We start from the raw sequence: 27,103 nt of genomic DNA on the forward strand, positions 1-27,103 counted from the left end.
GAGGCTATGGAGCTGAAATTTGGCACACATATTTAGTCTATATGTAATTCAATATAGCGGACGTTACAAAATTGCGATTGAATTTTTTTAAAGCAATTCCTATGATATGGGTATCAAATGAAAGATCTCGATAAGAAAAATGTAACAAGAAATGTAACGTCATTCTAGATTCAATATGGCGGACGTTACAAAAAAGTGTTTAATGATTTTTGCCAATGCCTTCACCTAATCTTAAGTAAGTACGTGCCAAGGGCTGAATTACGCTGTTCTATACCTGGGATACAAAGCTGTTTGCAAATGATCAATCCCATATCCCATATCGCCCTTAGTAGAGTTATAACTTTAGAAAGACTTCAGATAGAGGAATTACATAATTCAAAACTGAGTGGAAAAAGGCCATACAACATTGATGCTTCAAAAAAAAAAATGGGCTGAATGAGATCTATAGACGTCATAAAAATATAGTTCAATTCTCCTACCTTGTATTCATAAGACTTTATTGGATTCATTATAATCTATAAAAAAATAAAATTTGTGAATTACGTACAAATGACACTTCTAAATATTTTAGTTCTTTGGTTCACATCAATTACATTTTTTTTTTGTAACGACTTAATTTTTTTTTTATTATTAATATTAATTCATACATAATTATAATTCCTATCATAAACAAAATACACTTACGCTATAGAAATAACTACCGTGTTATTGTTTTCGACTTTCATAATTCTGTAAAAAATAAATAAATGTTAGTAATTATATTTTATTAATTATAAAAGTATTTAAAAAATATGTATATGTATCTAAATATGCCCCCGTAGTACTTTTAATAAAAAATATAATATTTCTTCAAATTCGTGGGGATCAAATGTCACTCACAATGGATTTTCTATCTTTGACAAAATACTCTATCGTAATCGTTAAAAAAAAATTGAAAAATCTGATTCTATGCGAACGGATTGCACTTTATTTTTCTAATAGATGTTTGCAATATTCATAGTTTATAAAAAATATATATTTTTACTAATAAAATACTCTTACCTTTTAAAATCGTTCACATGTTTGGCGCTTAATTTATATGAACGTTTTTTAGTTTTCCTTACATTATTTCCTTACCTTATTTCCCATATTTACATAGTTAAAATTTATAACAAATAAGTTAATAAAAAACAAATGCCTAATTACTACTACACTAGTTTAACTTAATATATTTATTTACAAGAAAGAATAATATTTACTATAAGAAAACATGAAACAATGAATTTACAATTAAAATTACAAAAAAATAAAATATCTCGTAACGTAATGTTCAATCAATACCTCGGCCGACAATAGCTGTAGTCTGTACACGGCGTTTACGCAACATGCGTACGCATTTTGATCGAAATAAGAAAATCTGATTAAAAAAAATCTATTGATTTTACTAAAATAGTGAAACAGGAGTAATCTATACTAGATTGCTTGTAGAATAATCTGACAAAAAAACATAATTATTGAATTTTTTTAGAGGTCATTTTGTAATTTTTTTCTATTGTATCAAATTAGTTATATCACCTTTTCGAAACCAATACTAACTAGTATATATCCTGAAGATTATCATATATTCTTTTGATTTGGTTTACTGTGTTAGATCATATAATTATATGCATTATAAAACTTGCATTAAGTTCCTGCAGTCCTCTTAACTTTCAACGTCCTTTCTTGTTTAGTTTACAGTATGTTTGAAAAACAGCTAAACTTGACGTTATGGGTTATAGTTACTTAAAACTTAATAACTTTATCTTATAATACTTTTAAAGTTATACATATATGACTCCACTTTATTTAAAGCTGGGGAGTAATATTAATATAATATGTTCATGAGGTAGTAAGTTGTTGTTGTGACATCAGTGTCAGTAAAGGACTGGTGAATGGGTCCAATGGAAAAATAGAGAAGGTACATTGGGACGTCGACAACAGCAATAGCGCATGTAAAATAACAATTAAATTTAAACATAATTTAATTTGCGAACTAGAAGTCAAAACCAATTTTCAGATATTAAGTAAAGTATATGTTCAAATGAAACAATTTTCTATTTGCTTAGCATATTCTACTACTATCCACAAATCACAAGGCCTTCGCCTTGACAGTGCTTTTCTCGATATAGGCTCCTCTATATTTAGTAAAGAGCAGGCTTACGTTGGCCTCTCCAGAGTTAAAATCTTAGATGGAGTACATCTTATCAATTTAGATCCAAGTCAAATCTAATAAGACAAAAAAAGCCAAGACAGACCTTAGACTACAATATATTATCCTAAGTTATTAGAAGAAATAATATTTAATGTAGTTATAAATAAATTTCAGGAAGGACAATTGAACATGGCACCCATTTAGATCTAACTTCTTTTGTCGTTGAAGTCAACAACCAAGGTATATATCATAATATTGGACTTGGCTATCATTTTTACAATTATGTTTTTGATGGGATTGATCTTACTTCGCTCGGTTTGGCGCCATCTATAAGAATACTCGGGCCTAACCTCGTTGCCTCGCTTAACCATTAGTGCAGGGGCTTGCTGTTTTAAGTGTGTGTGGGTGCGATTATCAAGGGCACTTAGCTCTTGTAGTCCTCTTACTTAACCTTTGGCTCAGCGTTGCAGAACTATCGATAGTCAATACTATCGATACTATCGATAGCGGCAATACTATCAATAGTATCTCTAACACCTTAACTATCGATAGTCTATCGATAGTCTATCGATAGTGGACTATCGATATGCAACGGTGTGGTATCAAAGAGTGCAAATTTCGAAGGTTGTTTTATTCTTTCGGTACAAATGATTGGATTTGAATTTTAATAAAAATGGACACTTCTCTTCATTATTTTCATTATATCCACCAGCCATTAATATACAGAAGAAATTATATAATGTTAATCTTTAAAATTTTAAAGCAAAGTGTAAATAGGTAGATATTGTCAATGTTGTAATCGAGAGGAACGATACGACATTGTATGCTACGATTACAATTGCAAACATTTGTTAGCAAAGAAATAGGAGAGTCGGCTGACGGTGCACGGTCGGGCAGTCGGTCACTGGTCAGTCGGGAAACGAACATTACCCGAGCGTGACGTATCCAGTCTTGACTGTTATGCTCAACCTATTCCGCGATCTACCTTATCTCTTATCACTATAAAAATGATACATCGAATTACTTCACGAGTGCCAAGATAAAGAACACCCTATTCGCGATAAATACCTCGTCACGGATTCATTTTGTTAAAATTATATCATTATTAATACGAAATTCAATTATCCTAGTAATTAAAAAGGATGTAGTTCATTGAAGAGGCCGTTGATTTTTAGTGAAATTTGTGATCGAATTAAATAATTAATTAATCACAATGTTTGTGCTATTTCTGTTCTTCATCGGAATATCCTCGGTAAGCTGTAATCCGTGTCCAAAGGAAGAAAGTTTAAATATAACAAATGGATTGAAATTTGAAAATGGCTCTATTATTTATGATGGATTGGAATACATCGAAACTACGTGGTATGAAGAGGCGATCAATGATGAAGTGGTTAGATTCGGATGTCCATGCATTGGACGAGTGTGCTTGTGGAAATGCTGCGGAGCGGGCATGATGTTCCTCAACAAAACTTGTAAGGAGGTAGACGTAAGCGAAAGCACTGTTCATCCTTTCAATCCTACGGTGTATAAAGGCAGGGAACCATCTAACTTGACCGCGAATCAGCACTTCTTCTACATGTATGGACCATCCTGCGAAAAATATCTCGTAGATTCAAATTCGTCCGGAGAAGAAATATATATACAAGAAGTAAGTTTCATTTAAGACTTTTAGTTGGTCATATTCTCTATTTATTACTTTATCATAATTGTACATTAAATACTTATAATACTTCAGAATGAGTGCAGAATGAATATTCCCCATGCAATGTTACAACAGGCTTAAAAGTTAGATAAGTTCAACATAAAAATTTACCTGTAAATGTATCTTGCAATGCATGTTACTGTTATACCTGTAATAGCGATCAGGGAACAAAAACCTTATTAGGTACAAGGTATTTGTTCTCTGTTATCTGTGACTTGAAGACAGGCGATGATAAGCAAATGTCATTTACAACAAATCATTAATTTATTATTCATATTCTTAACTAAGCAGCAGACTACTTATATTCCATAAAAAAGAAAAAATCTTATGTACATATGTATATGTACTTCACTTGGTGGTAGGGCTTTGTGCAAGCCGGTCTGAGTAGGTACTATGCAACTCATCAGATATTCTACCACTAATCAACAGTACTCAGTGTTGTTGTTTTTGTTGTTGTTTTTCGATTTGAAGGGTGAGTGAGCAAGAGTAACTACAGGCACAAGGGACATAACATCTTAGTTCTCAATGTTGGTGGCGTATATTAACCATTCCTTAAATCACCATTTAAGGAATGGTTAATATTTCTTACAGCGCCAATGTCTATGGGCAGTGGTGACCACTTACCATCAGGTGGCCCATTTGCTAGTCCGCCTACCGATGTCATAAAAAAAAAGTATATAAACGTTGTGATTTAAAGTACCTATACTTACTACCTGCTTTGCTTATTTAAATATTTCATATACTGAATATTTATGATAGAACAATTATATTATGAAACGTAAATATTACTGTGAACTATGTGTCTTTTGCGTCAGTTCTTATTCTACTAGCTGGAACGCCGACTTCGTGCGCGTTTGAATTTAAAAAAAATGTTATTGTTGTAGCCTGAGTCATTCGTTATTACATCAGCTATCTTCCAGCCGTCCAATCAAAAATCGGTCAAAAATCAGAGATTAGCCGGAATAGACAGACAGACACAGATAGAAAAAAATGTTATTTTGTTATTACAAACATACACTCCAATTTTATTACACTTACAGAAGATGAGGTTTTTATTTCCGAACTGGTGGTCATACATTTTTGAATATCATTAAGCAAGCGTACTGATATTATAATTGCCAAAGTTTGGTTCGATAGATGATTTTTACTTAATCACGCCAGAACGGATGAACGGATCTGATAGAAATTTGGCACAGATAGATTTAGAGTCTGGAAAAGCACATAATACTTCATACCTACAATTTCACACTTTCAATAAAGATTTTGACTTCAACTATTAAGTTGGAAGGCAATTTGAAAATATATAAACTATCGGCAATTTTAAAAGGAATACTTCTGAAACGTGTCAATACAAGCATGCTTCGATTACAAATTAAAATAATGTATATAAATATAAATTAGGTATATACTTTATGTATTCATTACATCAATATTTATTAAGGAATGAAATACTTTTTTATTCTAAATGCTACGTCGAAAGTCCTTCTTTACCTACAATATGGTAAGCTATACTTTAATAATGAACATATTATAAATATTAATATTCTAACTTCAATCAAGAGAAGTTAAACCGTTAATTATTAATTATGCACTAAAATTATTCAGAATCAAGCAGGATTATGACTGGCGCCTTTCAAATCGATGTTCCTTAGTCTAGATCATCGTAATCACGGACTTATAAAAACAAATAGGTAACAACTGCAAACGTGTATTAATAATTAATGTAATTCATTAGGATATGTAATTATATAGTTCTGAATAATTGTCTAAAGAATGTAGATTACAAATGTAACGAAGCAATTAAAAATCAACAAACTGAACAAAAAAAAAACCGGAAAGCACGGTAACAATAGAAATACAGAAATATCTGAAAATAAGTAATACATAAATTTGGTCATACATATGCTACCCTATGCTAGTACTATTAAATGGACCATTTTTACATACATCCCCTATATGTCATGACTCATTAGGTAATTAATAAAATGACGTTGTTTTCACATCTGTTAGAATAGAATATGCACAAGAGTTCCTTGGAGAAACCAAGGAGAACATTAAGGGAGGTTCAGTTAAAATTAATTAATTCCCTTAGACCTTAGAGGACTATATCGGTCAGTTAAAGTTTGTATGGAATGTGGTCATTTTTTATATTTTTATACCGTTTTAAAAAAATCATACATACCCTGAGCGTTAAATATGATAATGTAAGATTATGTTGGATGCTCTTCAATTATTTTTCTATTTCTGGCTTGAGTATGTTTAATAAATAACCGTTTTTTGGGATAAGTAACATTTTACGTGGCCATCTATTTCACGTTCAAGGATGCGCCTATATGATTCATATACAATGACTTAGTATCCGATAAAAGTAGCGCTATCATTATACGTCGATGTTGTCTCAGAAACCTTTACAGCAAAATTATAATAACATAATACGATGAGGTAGGCTCAAACGCTTAGAATAAAACATATAACTACCTAACATACGTCGTATGCGTCCTGTGCCTCTTAAAATTAATTTTTAAAGTAACAAAAAGTTAACTATTTGTTAAACGGAATAGTGGTTGGTGCGCTACACAGACATTTAGAGCCGAACTACGATAAAATGGATAGTTTAAAAACCAACTTCATTAATAAAAGTATACGCTCACTCGTTTTATATATACATATATATGTAAATATGATAAAATGAGTGAGCCAGCGTGATTGTTTATATGGGAGACAATATCTTCTTTATCTTTACATAGTATAAAACAAAGTCGCTTTCTCTGTCCCTATGTCCCTTTGTACGCTTAAACCTTTTAATAGATAGAGTGATTCGAGAGGAAGGTTTTTGTATATAATACATAGACAAATTAGTTAAGTAACACTGATAATTTTAAAAGTTTCTAATGTGATGTCGTAAATTTATAATTTTTTTGCGCTTACATTGTAAACGCTGGCTGAACCCTACTAGATAGATCAAAATAATGTACTACAGAATTGTACACCTCAAAAATGTCTACAAAAAAGTCCACGATGGTATATGTCTATCTCTTAAAGATAACCCACAATAAACATTTTTTATCGTTTACTTTTTACGAGAAATAATGGCTTATTTTCGAAGCGATTTTAAGCAATATAGTATTAATCCTTATCCAATTAGGTACCTTAAATAAATTGTGCATTCATTATATTTTAGGCTGTACACTTATAAAATAACATATCTATGACACCCACTCGGGAGGCAATTTTGGATATTCTACCCCTAAATGGGTGAAATAGGGGTTGAACGTTCGTATGGAATTTTTTAAGTTAGAAACATGAAACTTTATTTTTGGGATACTGGTGAAAAAGGAGTAGATACTTATTTAAGTGTTTCTGCATATTCTACCCCTACGGGGGTGATATAAGGGTTGAAAGTTTGTATAGAAGTCAGCCATTTTTTAAGTAACAAACATGAAACTTAATTTTTGGGATACTGATTAAAAATGAGTAAATACGTATTTAAGTTTTTTTTATTTTCTACCACTAAGGGGACGAAATAAGGGTTGTAAGTTTTTATGGAAGTCGTCATTTTTTAAGTTAAAAATATGAAACTTTATTTTTGGGATACTGATTAAAAATGATTATATACGTATTTAAGCGTTTCTGGATATTTTACGGCTAAGGGGAGAAATAGGGTTAACATTCCGTATACAGATTAGTCTGGAAGTCTGTAATTTTTGAAGTTAGAAGCATGAAACTTTATTTTTGTGCCACTGATTAAAAATGAAGTCTGTCATTTTGAAGTTAGACGGTCGAAATTTTATTTTTGGGCTACCGATTAAATATGAGTTGATTCGCATTTAAGCGTTTCTAGATATTCTACCCTAAGGGCTGAAATACACACCAATGTGGTATACAAAGAGGTACATTTTAAGTTAATTTGTAAATATATTCATATTCTACGCGGGCAAAGCCGCGGGTAACAACTAGTAGCTCATAAGTCAATCAAGTAATTCAACAAAATAAAAAAGCGTGGATCTAATACATGTTGACTTTCAGGCAGGTTATTATATATATAATTGTATTTAACATAACTTTGTATTTTAAATTTTAGAAAAGAGTAATTAGTGAGTTTTATGCTGGCTCTTCTCGGTAGAATCTTCATTTCGAACCGGAATTAATATAGTTTTGTAAAATTGCGAATAAACTACTCGAATAAAGTATATTTTGATTTTGATTTTTTTTTATTGAAACGTCGTCGGTGCATTGTCAGTTTCAACAGATAGTTAATATTTTTTTCAGTGCCAATGTATATATTCATTGGTGACTTCCTCTTGGTCTATAGATGTGTGGTTAATTTTGTCGCCTAGAATTATAATAATATCGATACATTAAAGTTAGTAAACAAATCCTCGTCAATAAATATAGCAGACATAGTTAAAGTCACGACGCATAGAAAACAAACCAAAACTTCAACAAACCTGTTGATGCAAATAATTGTAGCGTTGTATCTAAGAAATACATATAAATATTAAAATTAATTTGATCACAAATATTAATTCAGTTATAATTGGTAGGAATTTATAGTGAAGCCCCATGTGTAGATCTTAAGTTACTATAATGTCAGTCGTTTAATCTTGTCAAGACAACAAAAAAAATCATACTGAGTTACTTTCGCATTTAAAATAGTAGGTATATATTAAAATGTGTCCATATTTAGTATTGAAGATCCTAGACTTGAACGTACTGACCGAATTTTTATGCTTTAAAAGTATAACACCTCACCTTATTGCCTCCACTGGCGACAGGAAAGCTGGTTCGTTTTTTGCCCAGAGGATCGGAATTGCGATTCAACAAGGAAATGCTGCTAGCATTTATTTCACCATTTCACGCGGTCGAGGTTTATACAGCGCCTAACTATTTTTAATTAATATTTGTATATTTTATTTAAGGATTTAATGTTAATAATTCTTATGTAAATCCAATGTATATTCACAATAATATATTTGATATTAGTTTAATTCATAATTGAATGAACGAAGTAAAAAAATACATAGGTACATTTCAAATGTTACTAATATAGTAACAGAGAGAACAATTTCCTATCGATTTTATAATGAGTGATGTGTTTTAGATAAATTAGTTTACTTCAAACGATAAAATTAGGATGACCTTAAAGAGTGTTGCGGAACAAACTATGTTGCTTATATAGCCGAATGTCAGCTGAGAGTTTATCTGACCAAAGCTAACATTCCATGGAACAAACAAGTCTGTTAGCCATTCATTACGCTTGTTCAACACTGACTCATAGAGACGAATTACTAACAAGCGAAGTAGAAAAGAAAGTTACAAATCATTTACACTGCGCTTTCTACATTAACTTAATTTATAACTGCATTAAACATTACTACGCCAATAAATTATTCTTCTATTTATATGTATATATATATATATATTCTATTTATATATATATAGTTTTTGTTGGGTTAAAGTAAAATTATTATTTATATTATAAAGCCTAAAATTCTAGACAGATTTAAAAATACTTGAATTTGCGATAACTTCGCTAGCGTGAAAATTAGCAAGTTATCAGAAAGACCGAGAAAATACGCAAATATCAATGACATCGTTTTTAAAATTTCGTAATTTAATATGTTTATTATTATGCTAAATATCTATACTAATATTAAAAATGCGAAACTAACTTTGTCTGTTGATCTTTCGGGGCCAAACAACTGAACCAAAATTAATGAAATTTGGTAAAAAGCTGCTTTAACTCCAACGAAGGAATTACTATCATATACGTTAATGTTTTTAATATTAACATTAATTATTAAATATAAAATACTTATAAACAAACTGTTATTAAAAAAAAAACGAGTTCTCCATCTGCCTTTTGTTTTATAATCTGAGATTATACAATTAATTATACGCTTGTAAATAGATACTACGCTTATACGAATACGTCTAACGCGCACGCCACACGTACGTACGTACATGTATTGCAGTATAGCAGTCAGTCATGTAAACACACATGCTATAGCCAAATAGGCTATTTGGCTGGTTTTTAAAATTCATTTTATATTTTTTATTAGAGGTTAAGGAACCCAGTAAGTTGTTTTTTTAAATTCTAATACATATTTGCTGAAAAATAGCAAATTAAAAAATCCATATTTAAATAGCGCGCGAAAACGCTACTTTGACAATATGGCGTTGCAATGGGGTCGGTGACGTAACTTGCCTGTACTGTAATCTGTGGCACATATAATCCACATACAGTAGGCAAACGAGGTTAACAAGCAATTGACGTCATCATAAGCCCGACCAATCAGGAGCGTTTGGTGTCATTGACTTGGTGTCAACGTTTAAAAAATGCATTTTTATTTATGGATTTTTGAATAAATTAATTATTATTTTCAACTTTCGTTAATAAATAACCATTTTTAAACTCATAATATATACTGATTACAATAATTGACACTTTATTTTTCACATTGTCAAATAGCCTATTGTCCTGACAGTCGAAGCATTTAACATTCGGCCTAACTATTATTCATCTCTTATTCAACTTCGTTTCAAATAATTGACAGGATTCTGCCTTTAATACTGTTAACAGAAATAGCTTTAACAAAGTCGATGATTCACATGTAAAAGTTCCATGTAAAGATCTCAGTGCGCGGTAAAATCCTCCCTATCCTAAAATATAAGGTTAGGATCTTACTCAACAACGATGCTGTATATAGTTTTAGTTTGATATACCTAGTTTTAATTTACAATAAATTGAATTGAATTGTAAAATGTTTGGAAGATATAATTTGTCTATCATATTCAAATGTTTGAAAGTATTCATTTCAAGGAAAGGCTAAGCCATCAATTGTAGGTAGATATTACCTAACAATCACATAGTTTTTTATATGAAATTGGTGTGGGGTATTTTTGCATTGTAATATTTGTATTGTATTTTTGCGTGCTTCGTTCGCAGTCAGGTTGAATATAATATACGAAAAACTCGGAGCGAACACTCATTTATCAAAAACTCCCATAAACAATAAACATTTCAAAGATTATATCAACTTCCGCACGAGACTGCACATAAAAAGTTCGGTTATATTAATTAGCACGACTTACCTAACAGACCATTCTACATTTGCGAAACTTACACAAACTTCAATAAATTATAATGAGCAGCTGACTCCCTTTCTTAGTATTAATATTTGTGATATTTCTGTGGTATATATAATCTTATCGTTTTTGTTATTAAAAAATTCCAAGAAAAATAATGGCGTGGCAATATTTACATTAATTGTCCCAGGAAACATACTTACGTCATGTTTGTTTTAGCTTATTTTTTTGTGGTTGACTTAAAAACAGAAATTTGTAATCATATTTTCCTTACATTATTTATATATCTAGGCAGAATGTCTTACTACAAAAGAACTAAAACAAACGCTCAACTTCGTCATCTTGGTGTGTGTGTAATGACTATAAGTCATAGTAACAAATAAAAACTTTCGATGAAAAGTTTTAAATAGAAATAAATAATCATTTAATTATTATACATTAAATATATTACGGATTGGTATATCAAATCAACTGTTTTAATCTGTTAAAAGACGAAGCTGATACTGAATTAAATTTACATACAAGAATATATAGTTCACCATTAACTAATAGCTTGATGTCTAAAAATAAAGAAAATAAATAATATTTAAATATAATAATTGTAATGTTCATTCGTGACTCTCGTTAAAATAAGTAAATATGTAATCTACCGTTGTTTATAAGTAACAATTGTTACATGTAGGTATCTCTTAATACAAGCTATTTTAAATTTCGCAAAAGCTTCATCGAATCACCGATAACATAGAAATAATATAATATACAAATATATTAAGTGTGTGGTGATTAATGTAGATAATAAAGCGGTAATTACTTTTTGTCGGTTAATTAACTTCAAAATAAACAAGCAACTATAACATTGAATTTAAATATATGTTTAAATGTAATAAGGACTTATGTCTTTGCCCCATGCCCCGGGTAGCTTTTTTCTAAAGCTAGCGAGCAATTTTTTAAGGATTTGTTCATGTGTTTGTTACAAATAATAGGGATAGTACGATAGAAAAACATTAAAGACCTCTCAAGACAGGTACCGCTGCAATTGCAATTGATATCGCTTCGAAATTGATAAAAAAGGGATCCTAGTTGGTAGTCCGTATGATTATGAAAATTAAAAAATTTGAAGAAGAATGAGATTTATTCATAGTGTAAAAAAGCGTATTTAAAAAAGCGCCAACTACAATCAATTTTAATAAAAAGATAATGTGGTGGAATAATTGAATGGAATATATCTAGGTAGTATAGATATTTTAGTGTACACAAAATTTTTTTTTTTTTTTAATTATTTGACATATTTTTCATTTTTAAGTTTCATTGCTTAAGAATAATTTCTCTATATGTAGAGAACTAAAGAAAATCTGAGTTTGAGTATGTTTTGTGCACCAGTAACAACAACGAAATCAAAATTAATTATTTGTAAATAAATGATTTTATAATAATGATTAATAGCTTTATTTATAGTCTATGAAAATGAGTCAATAGTCAATTATTTACATTAATATCTTCATTACACTCGGATTCTCTAGGGCGGATTACATTATCTCACTAACAATATTATAATAATGGAGTAGTGTGTTATATAATATCGTAATTCCTAACAAGCAACGACTTAACAAGTTATTGTCTATGATTTTTTTAAATATTTATTAAAATTTAGTGAATATCCATGATCTTAAGTAATAATTGTTTATTTATTATTTACGAATACTATTCACTTAATTACTTATTAGTATTCTTTCTGTGCCATTTGTATAGTAGATACCTTGAATAAGACTATAATATAAGAAGAATTTAAAGCTTTATTTTTTAGTTTAGAAAATATTCGAATAAACATTCCCACGCGATACGAAGCGCTCGTAAATATTATGGAAATGATAAATGGCTCAGTGGGTGGGTGCCGAATCACTTAAAAAAGTAAGTATTCATTTTTCAAATCGTAGAAAAAAATATATATCGAGGGCGAATAACACAAGGTACACGATATTGACGTACATTCGTTAACATTTTTGACCCAAACGATGAATTATTTGATATTTTCGAGAAAATTTATTTTCAATACTGGTATCATATTTTGTTACTATTGTCGATTTTCAAATAAAAATCATGAAGTACGATATTATGAATACGAATCTCAAATATCAAATGTTTTTATTTTAAAAACTCTCAATGAGTTATAAATAAACTGTCTTAGAAATGATGATTTTAGTAAATGCGTACACTAAACACTTATCCGACTTGTTTAGCCTAATTAGTATTTGTGTTGGCATTCCGTTCTTAGAGATAAAACACTGTGTCTTGTGTCGACAAACAAATGTCTTTTTTCAAGAACATATATCGTCTTGACAAAAAAACCTCTGCTTATTTTTCCACTAAATAAATTTAATAAAAAAATGTCTCTTAGTCTATGGTATTTATATCAAAATTTTTACTCATATGTCCATAAACAACCGCTCCGTTCCTAGCATTTGGCGCTCTTTGCCTACCTCACAGTGCGAAAATGTTGACTGAATTTATTCGTCAAGCTATCTTATCAGATACCTACAAATAGATTCGGAGTTTACTAAGACCTACTTTAGTATGGTAAAGTAACTCTTGTATTTACTTTACTCGTTTCACACAGTTTACAATACACCATTTATTTACAAAGTGAAAACTTCTTAGAATGCACTTTATTTTTTTAAACAAGTATTGTTTTGGCAGTTGCGTGTTCAAGTCAAAATTGTGGTACGTTGGTGGAATGTTAACAATCAGGGTCTAAAATCAAAATAATCGTTTGGTATTATGCTTTGTTTATTGTTACAACTGGTGTGTTATTGCGAGCTGTGCCTGTTTCGCCACCTGAGTTTTACCATATGTTGGAAAACTTAACGCTAACAATATTATTGGCGTTCGATTTAATAGTTATGATATATATAGGCTATAAATTTAAGAGGTACGCAATGGCGTACCTCTTAAATAATCTAGATTATCAGTTTAAATCTGAGATTTAAAATACTAATGGTTTTTTTTTTCTAGCTTAATAAATTTAATAAAGTTGCCCCAAGGTTGCCTACCTTAGGCCCTGGTATATTGCACCACCTTGCGCTATGGTATACCAATCTGTAATCAGCTAGTGCGAGTCCATTGGCGCAGCATAAGCTCCAAGGTTTATTTATTTATTCTTTCTTGCACACCAATACTTAGACTAAATTTGAGATTTGGATTAAAATAAAATGCATGAGGAGCCTTATCGCTAAAGCAGCGGTATTTTACAAGCATCTTTGCAGGGGACTGGTTGTAAAATACACGTGGGAAATGGTACAATTATTCTGAATTAATAATAGTACAGAGAATAAGTAACATACTGCTTATACAAACTAAGCCTTCTTATAGCTTTGAAAAGGCCTTGTCCCTTTTTCATCGATAAGATTAGTATACTATCCACTTAGTTCTGCTCTGACTCACTCGCTGTTAGATGGCGCTGCTGTACATCAATTCTTCAACTCCTATTGCTACGCACGCTACAGTTCATCAACATATGACAATAAGGACAAATTTACATATAGCACAATGTCATAACTTGGTGGTAGGACTCTGTGCAATCGCATCTGAGTAGGTATCACCCACTCATCAGATATTCTACCGCAAAGCAGCAATACTTAGTATTGTTTTGTGTGAGCCCGTGTAATTACAGGCACAATGGACAGAACATTTCAGTTCTCAAAATGGTTGGTGCATTAGCGATATAAGGAATAGTTAAAAAAATTACGGCTGTAATGTCTAAGGGCGGTGGTAACCACTTACTATCAGGTTGCCTATTTGCTCACACCTATGCCATAAAAAATTGTCATTCGGTTTTACCAACCTTTTGAATGCCATGAGTTCAATACCGTTAGTTTTGTAATATTACCGTAAGGTAATAAAAATATAGATAAAAGTGACTACTTTACATGATAATAATTATGTTTGTATGACAAAGTAAGTATTCGTAATTTGTATCTAAGATAAGCAGATTAACTAAAAAAAAGATTGTACAAATCCGACACGACCGGAGGGTGTCCAGGCGCAGGACTTTAATGGGTTGCATAATACGGATCGGAAATCAGAAAAAGCGCCAGTTTTCATACAAATATTATTTTAGAACCTTGACTTAGTTAGACTAACATATATTGTAATTTATAAAACTTCATAGCATAAAAACCTTTATCCCCAACTTCAAGGGTTGAATTAAAAAAAATAGTCCATATAATTTCTTGTCTTAATCTGACTTAATATCGGTTCAATGACAAGACCATGAAAACCTAACAGAAGTTAGGAATTACTTACGCATTATAATATTAGTATGGATAATTCACACCAATTTTTCAAAAAATATATCGTTAGGTTTACTGTTAAGGGAAGTATTTAGGAAGTCGTTTTAATTTTTTTTGTCTAAACAGGTGTCATCCCGGAAAACAATGAGTATCTGTAATCAATCTGTTTAATATATAACGTAGAACTCTACCTACATCATTATTGAATTCACACATGTGTTACATTCGACTTTACAACGACATTGAAACCATTTTATTCATTATATTATCTTTCTTGCTACTTTTATAATAAATAAATAAAAATAACCGTATAATGCTTTACAAATAAATATAATAAAATGGTGCGTTGGTGTTTTTTGCAAGCCACGACCATCATATATTTTATTGTTCAATAGCAATTCTGTGTTCCAGTTTAAAGCGTGAAGACAGACAGGCACAAGAAACATAACATAATATCAATTAGTAGGTTGGTGGCGCATTGACGGATTGATTTAAGGATGGTTATGCATTTATTGACGTTAGTAATCTTTACTTACAGTGCCATGGACATTTTTTTCTAAACGTCATTCTTTTAAATTTATTATAGGTATGTATATTTATGTATGGACATTTGTGCTACTTCAGTCGTAATCCATGTACAAAAAATGTAATTTGTGGTAGTGTGATTCCTATCTCATTTTATTAAATTTTATTTGTCTTTGAACTCTATGCATATTTTAACCTCATCCCTTGCCTATATTTTTATTAATGATAGCAATTAAAAAAAAGAACACAATTAAATATTTAAAAAAATTAAAATAATTATTAAAGTTACGTTTTACGTAATCATTATTTTAAAATTATTTCGATTTCAAGATTAGGTAAAGTATGAAGTGGTTTGTATAAAATGTAAGCCGCTAGTAATTTCTATTTAAAACAAATTAGTTTCTCATAAATAACTCATAACTCTTAAAATAGGTAGCTACTATTGCTGTTATGGTTTAAAATACTAATATTTTCCTCGGGTTTCTGTACATACAAATTTTTTTTTATGTTGCGACTAAGTTTTTATTTTGAAAAGATCATATAAAAAAAAACAAAAAGCATAATGGAAGCAAGTTCTAAAATATATTCATACATTTAATAGTCATAATATTACTTTAGAGGATTTTTTTCATGGCGTGCGAAGGTACAATTTAATGAACGTTATGTTTGCTTTTTAAAAACACCTACGTCCCGGTGCACAATAAACAGATAATAAATTGTTTTTAACGGCCCACGGGGAATTACCTGTTTTATTATTTAAGTCTGTAATACAACATTGTACACTGGATATGAAAATAAATTCTCTATGAATGGAATAAACATGTAGCAGCATTTTTAATTTTATTGCGATTTATTGAACACAAGTTCAAAAAGTTTCTATTAGAAATTATATCAAATTAAAATATTATAAAATCATCGAAATAACTACATAGTTATTTTATATAATATGCAAAAAAAGATTTTTCCACGATATACGTCAAAATATTTCAATTAAAAAATGAATTCACATCTGTTGAACACACTTTATAGCGCAGGGAACTCAAGCAGCATGTTAGGTAGTTTCAATTATCCATATGTTTCATTTCAAAGACTTTAAAACAACCGTTTGTAATGAAAATATAACTTCTTTTGTAACGAGGTAATTTAATCGGTTATACGACTTATTTCAGAGTAAAACAAGATCTGTCAGTCGTTTAAATTCTAAAATACATATTTTTATTTTTAGAATGGGACGCTATACGAAATTGCTTTAAATCGTCCACAATGGCATCTCCCATTGAGATTTTGCTTGGATATGATGTTGGATGACAGCGTGCCAAATCCAAGGCTGGTGGCTGGCGTCTGTTACCCCGATGACGTGTCCACCGATGACAGCCCTGCTTTGTACATCGCATATGGTATTGGTAAGGAATCCTTTGATAAAGTTTGTCAAAATATAGCAGTTTACCAAAGTCTTTTTTTGCTGGAAAAATCTTTAGAAATGTACGATGGGTGATGGAATTATGCGGGTTCATATTTAGTCCTCACACCATGGCCGCTTTCGATAACGGGATTGTTTCAATATAACGCATCGTGACCCCTTCTTCTCTCTCTAACATAAAGGCCACCCCGGCAGCCGTCCTGGTCAAAGTCGCCTAAAATATGAAATGGGAGGCTCTCACCTTGCGCAGCGATGGCGCAAGAGTATGGTCTGTATTTTAAGTATCGCCTATCATCGTAACTTAAAAATATAGGGCCACAGGTCAAGCGGAAGTATTTAAGTCTAGTATATTTGTGACATTTGTGGTTATCTCTGGTTAATATTGAGGCCGTGTCTGCTCTGAACACTCACAAAGATTCTCTATCTCTCGACTGAGTCTCAGTCAAAGCCAGTAGATGCATAAAAAATATATGAACCTGATAGTGAATAAAAATAAACCAGCATTAGTATTGAGCACCTTAATCTATAAAAATACATAAGTGATATCGGGTTGATATCTGGAGTTGGTTCATTTGGGCAAAACTAGGTTTAGTTATAAGAGGATCATAATATCCCTCGAAACAAGGACAAATTAATAAGCAATTTTATGATAAAATCGTTTTCCGATTAAGATCTTATGATTTTTATTATATCATTATACTTATATATCGCAATAGTAACTTTGTAATAATCAAACTCGTATCAATTTAGTTTTATGTTGGCTATGTAATTAGTTTTGTTGATTAGATTTTTATTACCTAGCTATAACATATAAATTATAAACAGAATTATATATTTACATGTTGTAATATATTACATATATTGTTAGTTTTTACTAAATTATGATGGGAGTTCTATCAAAATATATACGGATAGATAAAGAAGTCTTCGGATTGTAAAACACGTAATGATTAATAAATCTTTTTCATTCCGTCACGTGTTATTACTACTAAACTGTTACCGAACATCGTGAATTTGTAATAAAATCCGTGTTAGTATCCAATTTTTATTGTCTATTAACTTAAGCATGTATATTATTACTGGAACATATTCATCGATCAAATAAGTGATGTTAAGAAAATATCCAATTAAATCTTTGTGATGTTTTCACTAAAATTATTTTGAGTGCTTCTAATGCCCCTCACGTCTTGTATTACATGGTTACCTTAAAAGCATATCCTGCCGATTGCCTCTTCAAATGGTTTGTTTTATGTAATTATTTATATAATTAAAACTATAAATAAATCTATGCGGCGTAGTTATATCATTATAGCTTAGTTATAATTTGTTCGTCATAGCGCGCTCAATCATACAAACTCTTAAGCATCACTACTTATATAAAACTACTTCCTACCCGGCTCGGTTTCGCGCGAATTTCTACTCATAGCTTTCTACCGTCTTCATAAAACCTTTATATCCAAGTACATATAAGTTTATTGGTTTACGTGGCGCTCGTCAGTAAAGCTCACTCTCAATCGGTATTACTTTTTCCGACATCTTCATCAGTCATTGCCATATTTTAGCCAATTTACAGATACCCTTATATACATACCTAAACAAAAGATAATGTAGTTGTTATGACCATTTTTTGTGTCTTTTATTTGTGCCGAAAATGAACCGATTATTTCGCCGATGTCACTTGCGGTGGAGAAGATAAGATGGAGATTGATCGGTGGTTTTGACATATACTTATCCTATTTGTTTTAACTGTTAGTTAAATAATTAAAAAACATAATATACTAAAAATATTTTTGGAAGGTCCCGTCATCTGCGCAATCAAAATATATCTATCGCATTATAATTATTGAAAGAATATTGACTCTTTATTATTTTCCAAACGATTGTTCTAAATTATTCCGCTATATTGTTTTTTCGCTCTATTGTAATGATTTCTCTCGAAATATAATATCGTCATCATCAAACCGTCCACTGCCCTTGCCCACTGCTGGACGAAGACATCTCCTACGGCACGCCACCGAGCTCGGTCTTCTGCTCTCCTCCAATCCCTGTCCGCTGTCTACACTACGTTTGCCGACACGCGGTCTCCATTCAAGAACCAGTCTGCTTTTGATCAATTAACATAATCAATTAATATATGTCATATTTATATTTGCCTATTATCGGAACTATTTCTAATTGATGTCGACAGTGTGATCATAAACTTTATGCCACGAAAGTACTCCAATCGTTAATTCTTAGATGCTTTACCAATAAATGCATTTTCAAACTAAAGCCAGTTATTTCGGTGAGGCGTACGTTCGTTAGGAACTCGACTAGGCCATTACTCACAACTGTTAAACTGATATTGTTGTGTTGAGTAGCACCGGCCCCATGATAAATTACAGCTAGGTGTGTTTTGAAACCGAATACAATACCGGTACATTAATGTTTATTAATACATGTTTACATTTAGAATTTTATAGCCAGTTAAAATATTGAATTTTTGATATCATGTAATTGTAGAGACTATATGCAAGGCCGTCTGGGTATGTGGTACATCTCGATAGTCAACTGATTCTACCGCCAAACAAGTTTTAAAGGATGATCCTGTGTAATTGCAGACAGCGATCATCACTTACCAACTCATCAACCTCTCAAGGGGCATAATAAACAAATATTACTTCTAGTGGTTGGTAGAGTATGAAATGATTAATATATCTCAGACTATGGTTATAGGAGGTGGTGACCACTTATCGCCATGTGGCTAATTAACCCGTTATTCCGTTTCTTCTATGGAAAAAAAGGCAAGCAATGAGTATCTTGTTTTTTAATAATAGGTATTACTGGATATTTGTAGAAACAAAGTATTATCTTACTGTTACCTACAAACTGCAGTGGCCTTATATTAGATTTGCGTAGGTGTAATATAGTAGATGAAGCTTTAAATGAGCTCTATGAATGTAATGAAAAAACTCCATGAGGTCATTCATTTAATAAAAGTCCACAATGGCGATTTATGTTACGAGTAGCTAATGCAGAATACTGCAATACTGTTTTTTTGCAAAGGATAGATATGAGGTTGAAACCTACCTACGAAAACCTACCTATTTCAAGTCAATCTGATGAACACGATGCACAGAATAAGAACAAAGATCAAGTTTTATTAATACAAGTTTTGGTCCAATCTTACAAACTGAATTAATACTACTTTCTTTAATTTTATGAAGTTGAAATTTAACATGTTGATTAAATTCTGATAACAACGTATTTAATGTTGAACACCAACCAATTCTATAACAAGGATTGGCTCCAGTAGTAGGCTCCAATTATTTAATAGTCAACAGCATAGACGCGAAATTTTTCATATATATAAACTTGTGTTTAAATGTATTCTGTAGTATCAATTTATTTATATATCAGTCTAGCTGCTCTGCGAGGTTTCACCGTTTATTTAGTCTATAGCGTATATTTCATTTATTGAGAAAATAAATAAACTATCTAACGTTAGTTATTCAAATTTAATTCGTACATCCCGTGATTACTTTCAAACAAGCAAACTTATCAGCGTTATATATGTTTCAGGTCTAATGCTCTCGGTACCATTTTTATTAGCAACCTTCCTGGTATATGCATTCATCCCTGAACTACGGAACTTACATGGCATGTGTCTTATGGCGTACTGCGCGGGTCTCATCGTGGCGTATCCGTTTCTGGCCTACCTGAAATTACACACTGGCGAAATTGGCGTCGCCATGACAGGCTGTTATGTTGTCGGTAAGTTTACTGTTTCTTTTTTTAGTGTATAAGTGGCAAGATAGCGATTTATAATTCTAAATACGTCATGACATCAATACCACAGTATGTGTAAATGATGATTTTAAAAATTTTACTTTATTAGTACAGTTTTTAAAATCATCTGCGTAAGAAGAAGGTCCATACCAAGATTATGTGTGGCATGGTGATGCAGCCTGCTGCTGAGGTAGATATTCATATAAGGTAAATACAATATACTTACGTAGATACAATAGAAGGGATTGAGTAATAATAGCCGATTTAGACTACGTTGGCTAAACTCCCTTGAGAATGGCCACCTTTGCCATAATGTGTGCCCAAACAAAAGTGCACTTTCTATAACTTCATCCTAATTAGCCACCATGATATCTGAGTCATGGGAGTCTTAAAACTACTTCCAAATTTCATGTTGCCACTGAATTTCTTGACAGAAAAATCTAATAGCGTTTATTTGTACAATTCGAAATTAAATACAAGACCTCGAGATCTGCATCCATAAGTTAGCCATATAAGTTAGTCATATAAGTTAGCTATTTGACCATAAATAATATAAAACGTTTATAACCACGTTTTTGAAACACATCACGGTATCGCGGAATAAACTTAAGCATGCTTACTACGCAGTCTTAAACATGACATACCGTAGGTACCGTAGAATACTGTAACATATACCAAAGAGTATTTGTTAAGCTTTTGTTACAAAAAAATAATAAACAAGGCATATTAAGAAATTTATAGACAACATTCATTTTATTAATTAACATATAGCGTGTTATTTATTCATTAAACAACACGCTATATTACGATAATTACAAACATGACGAATCGGATTTACCGCTAGCATTATTATTTACACTAACGAGCTACCCTTACTTTCTACGGGTAAAAGTGCTCGTAAATGTCTCACTACCCGACAAAAGCTTCGTGTCTTTTTAGTGAGAATGGATTTGGTGCTCATTCTACGTAACTTCTTGCGTTGCTCTGTTTTTTTTTTATATTGAAGCCGGCATCCACGGCCACGACCTTAAAAATTTACTGAGAAAAATACAGAATTATAAAAGGACAAGCTGACAATGAAATCGCCCATTGATGACCTCTTACAGATCTGCATGGGGACATACGAGTAGGAAAGTCTACGACAAGTAATATTTTAAAAATCCGAATGAAGAAGAGAATGAGCAATTTCTCTTTTTATTTGATCCAAGAATTAGATACAAAAATGTCGTCATCCAACTGATGACCGACATTTTAGGCTAGGGTGGTGGGAAGATGACATCACAAAAGCCAAACTTGATTAAAACTCCCCATTTCCTCCCTCCATGCTCCATAACAGCGTATAAATGTACCATTGCCTAACAAAGATACTATTAAAATCTTAAACCTATAGGATATTTTCCTAACTTAAGCAAATCAAAACTCATTGGTGTTAGCCCGGGTTAGGTGGCAAAGTTTCAATTTTGCGTAATACCCAGCAATAATTTATCTTCTCATAGATCTAGTAAATTCTTATTTTTATTAATTTAACCTTACATATTTTAAATGGCAATTTTTCCAGAAAATACTCTGTGTTTTTTAAAATATATTTTTTTATGATACTTTTATTTTATAAAACATACACAATAACATAACAATAACATATCTTGCAAAGCAACTTAAATAGAGCATATTTTGATATCCATTTCAAACTAAATTTCAAATTAAAGTCGGCTTTGATTTTAACATAGAATATGTATAAAATTTGATAAACAACGGACAACTTTTTTAAAACTTTAATCTGTAGTTAATAGCGGTAACCACGCGAAGCTCAAATGATTAATGACGTTGTTCGTTCTAGTAAAAACAAAAAAATCTGGTGTTTGGCTTTTAACACCATCCATCTAACAAAATATTTAAAATATGTCTTATTAGTACATGAACGTTGGAATATAGAAGTAAAATAATATCCTATAAATGTCCCACTGCTGGGCAAATAACTACATTTTACAGTATTGAATTGTAAAATTACCACCGGTTCGGAAAGTAGATTTTACTAAGGTAAGAAACTTAGTAGTTACTTTTTTTGACAATTTTAATTACAGAGTTTATGTCAATCGATAACAATTAAAGTTAAATATATATATATTTCTTCTTTATATTTTGTATTGAGTAATATAAGGCATATTATTATTTATCATGATTTATCATAACGTGATTTAAATTTATTAATATGAGCCATTTTTAAAATAAATGTAGTATCTTATATTAAGAAAGATGTTATTGACTTTACAAATCCGTTTTTCTTTACTTTTCGTATCTATACAATGACTCACAGTTTCTTTTAAAATTATATTGTTGTGAATAGGTAGGTATACATATTGTTGTAAGCATATTGTGAGGCAATCGTAAGAACACCTACTTTATTAAAAAACCCCTTTGGAAGTTTCGAGCTCCAAGATAAAAAATAAATCTTTTTTGTAGGTAATAAACAGTTTAAATATTTGGAGCCTTACCCCAAAGCAAAGTTTCGTATGAAATAGTAGTATTAAAATAACCAAAAGATGTTCGTGTAGATTTGATATGTCAAAAAACATTGAGCCTTATAGTAGTCGCATATAATGTCATCTAGCGGGCAACTCTATCACTGCGCTCATTCATTGGTCAAATCAAATATATAACGCTCCGAGGTATGTCGGAAACAATGTTATACATCGTGACTGTGATGTGTGTGTGAGAAGTTCGCCCGCCACCTCGCGCGCACTATATTCGCACGAGCGGACAGTGTGTGCCCACCTCCAGAACTCCTACTGTCGCCTGACATCTGCCCCATAGCCGGCATCGATGACAGCGAGGATTAGGACGACGACAGACACCGGACATGACAACCACCGATTTAGACAAACAAGACAGGAGAAACACCACCTGGCCAAATTGGCCATGACCCCACGGGTTAAAATAGGATGACACAGTAGCTAAGGCTACCGGGTAGGAATAGTTCGGGTGAAGGGGGCAACCTCGAGGCCCGTACCCGGCTTGACCATAAGGCCAAGCGGGACCACTCACACAAATCAAATAGCGCGCGCTTCCCTGGCTTCATGTTATACACTTCGCCCCTTACCGCGTTTCACCTAATTCCAAAAGATTGTAAGAATTCGAGAAGAAATATATTACAATCGTTATGTTATAATGCACAAATGTATCGCAAATACAGTTGCTAATCCCTCGCTATCACATTCCTGATATTCCGATAGCAATATGAGACGGCCGGAGCGAGTCCATGCGCATGAACAGTATACACTGTCTTATACTCTGCCTGAAAAACATTTAAATACTTAAATGTTTTTTAGGAAGCGATTGCTCCAGATTACTGGGGATTTACTTGTACTAATATTCTCCCTAGGATTGGCCGTAACCCTTAAATCTGTAAGCTGTATTGTTATAATAACTAGACTAACGCTACCTTATTACGTTTAAAAATAATATCGATATTTATTTTCGATTTATAATTCAAAAATTTTATTCAAAATATTGAACTATGTATAAGATTAGGACAGTAAGATTATAGATAGATAAGATTACCATCCGTGATTCAATCCATGATTCTTTTGGTTAAATTATAGGTAGGTACATATATATAAATCCCTATATCTGGTTATTCGCAAAGTAATATTGCGTTCTGACAACATTATCTATTTCACCTACAATTCCATAATAAAATACATAATTATTCATTTCCTATTTCGCGCATATCAATTTTTAGAGTGCTGAAAGGTATCAATGGCTATTAACCGCTCCCTTACTAATTGATATTAACTATGCACTCTTGAAATTTTATTATTTCATATTATTGCACTAATTTCACTAAAGAGCTAGTTATGGGTGTGTCGGCATTAAGCGAATGGAATACTCAGCAAGGCCCTGTTAGTTTTATGTGTATTGTGTACATTTACGTAGTAACTATGTCATTATGTTCCATGATAATGGATTTGAACTATACGTAAATAAGCTTGTAATTTTCTGTTTTAATTACTGCCTTACAATGTTTTAGCGATTAAATAGTTATTATTTTACGTGACAAATATTGTTTTAAAGCGTATAATGTGTTATAATTTAATGGTAATATTAAAGTTATTCAATAGCTGTGAGTTTGTTATTGAAGTATGCTAACTACTTTACGTTAATTAGTGTCTATTGTTGGTATCAGATAATGGAGCGGATTTAAATTGAATAGCACGCTCTTGGTTTTTTTAGTATGAACATAAGTATAACATTTATATTTCAAATAATGAAGTTTCAAAATTTTTTAAATTAATTATTGTTTTATGCTTGAGATTCCATTTTCATCTTTAACATAATTATTTCGATAAAAAAAGTATTTTATACTGTTGAAAAATACCGCCAGGGCTGGATCTACCATATGGCTTTTTGGGCTTCAGCCCAGGGTCCCGTGGATTCAAGGGGGCCCCAACTAAGTCAAGTTAAAGTCAAAAATAGACGATAATGCGAAAAAATCCATAACTTAATTAAATTAAACAGGTCGTATGGTTTCAAGTCTACGTTCAGATATGTCTTAGGTGGGCCCCTAAGTAGTGTTAGCCCAGGGCCCTCTAAACTTACGGTCCGGCCCTGAATACCGCCTCTATAATAGAACATTATTTATTTACTTAGAACCACCAACAGTTGAAATATTCAATTTGTTATCGAAATAACACATTAAAATGTCATTCAATAAATGTTCTACTGATAACAGGTTAACACAACATATATGGGAGCTTTAAAATTGTTGGGAATATATATATGTCTTTGATTATTATCTATTATATTTGGCAGAACACCAAAAGGCTATGTATAAGTAGGGTGCCGGTACTTTGCCGAAGGCCACTGTAGTAATAATTAATCAGTATAGAGAGTAATTAGTAGTTAAATTAGCTAATACAAAATGTGTTCAAAAATAATACCGAATATACGTCACTGAATCATTGAGAGGCCGAGTGATGGGTTCAAAGTAAACGTTTCGTGAGATTAATGACCAATAAAATAAATTTGTTTCGACATTTCAGACGAATTCCGTTCAAACAGAATAATAACCTATTTTAATAATAAAAAGATGAACCGTATTTATTTTACAATTAATTGATAATTTAAAAAAAAAACTGACATTTCCCTGTGTTGCATAATTTTTTGGTAATGGTGGATTTTTGTTCAAAAAAAGGTTTTGAAAATGGATGTGTATGGATATAGAGGTAGGAGAAGACCCAAGAAACGATGGATGGATTGTGTGAAAGACGATATGGTTAGAAATAATGTTACTAGTGAGATGACGCCCGACAGAGAAGTATGGAAGAAGAAGACATGCTGCGCCGACCCCAAGTAAAATTGGGATAAGGGCAGGAGGATGATGATGAATGGTGGATTTTTGTTCAGGAGTGAAATATATAAAGATTACTTATTTTTCAAATAATGTTATATGCCATTAACAGTTTGATATAAAAATAAATATATATATATGGGATTGATTTTAATAAAATAATATGGGACCATGTCTGCCACGGTTTCACTCCTCTGCCTGTCTCTATATATAGGCCTCCTTTTTTAAATTGGCAAGAACTTTTATACTAGCTGAATCTGCGGCTTTACCCACGCGAAATTAATAATATTACCTATAGTACATAAACCGTCACCTCGATTGTATCCCCTCGAGGGATGAATTAAAAAAGTGTCCTTTGACTCAAACTTCCTCCATATCAAATTTCATCTAAATCGATTTAGCGGTTTAAGCTTGAAAGGGTAATAGACAGAGTTACTTTTGCATTTATAATATATTGTTTATACATATTGCAGTGTATGAGTGGATTCCGTCTGGATAGGTTGGATGGAAGCAAATAGATTTATTGATCCGTCCCGGCGTAAACTTTCAATGCTTAATTAATAAATCGTGAAGGCTATAAATTTTAAGATACATTCAACGTAAATATTAGCGTGCATAAATTTGTATGAGATTGAAATTTTACGCATTGAAAATATGAAATCGATTTATTAAGTAATCGATACACGAGTATATAAGCGAATGACCACTGACTGAATCATCACGAGAACTCCGAAACTATAGATCCGTCGTTTGATGGATTTCTGATCCGTCAGATAAGGGAGTGACGAATCAGAGA

The 27,103-nt window shown here is 31.6% G+C and overlaps 1 protein-coding gene across 2 annotated transcripts in view; it reads left to right on the forward strand.

Annotated features, from left to right (window-relative positions):
- Positions 1–3,050: 3,050 nt before the first annotated feature.
- LOC113403316 (G-protein coupled receptor Mth2-like) overlaps positions 3,051–27,103 on the forward strand; it is a 33,446-nt gene continuing 9,393 nt past the window's right edge. Inside the window, exons 1-3 of one of the 2 annotated variants that reach the window (XM_026643818.2) lie at positions 3,051–3,818; positions 16,998–17,175; positions 20,754–20,945. In XM_026643818.2, coding sequence (XP_026499603.1) covers positions 3,384–3,818; positions 16,998–17,175; positions 20,754–20,945 — 805 coding nt within the window. In that variant the 5' untranslated portion in view covers positions 3,051–3,383. The remainder of the gene's footprint in view (positions 3,819–16,997; positions 17,176–20,753; positions 20,946–27,103) is intronic. The other variant, XM_026643817.2, reaches the window with a different exon arrangement.

The sequence above is a fragment of the Vanessa tameamea genome, chromosome 13, assembly GCF_037043105.1.
Source record: "Vanessa tameamea isolate UH-Manoa-2023 chromosome 13, ilVanTame1 primary haplotype, whole genome shotgun sequence".
NCBI lineage: Eukaryota > Metazoa > Arthropoda > Insecta > Lepidoptera > Nymphalidae > Vanessa > Vanessa tameamea.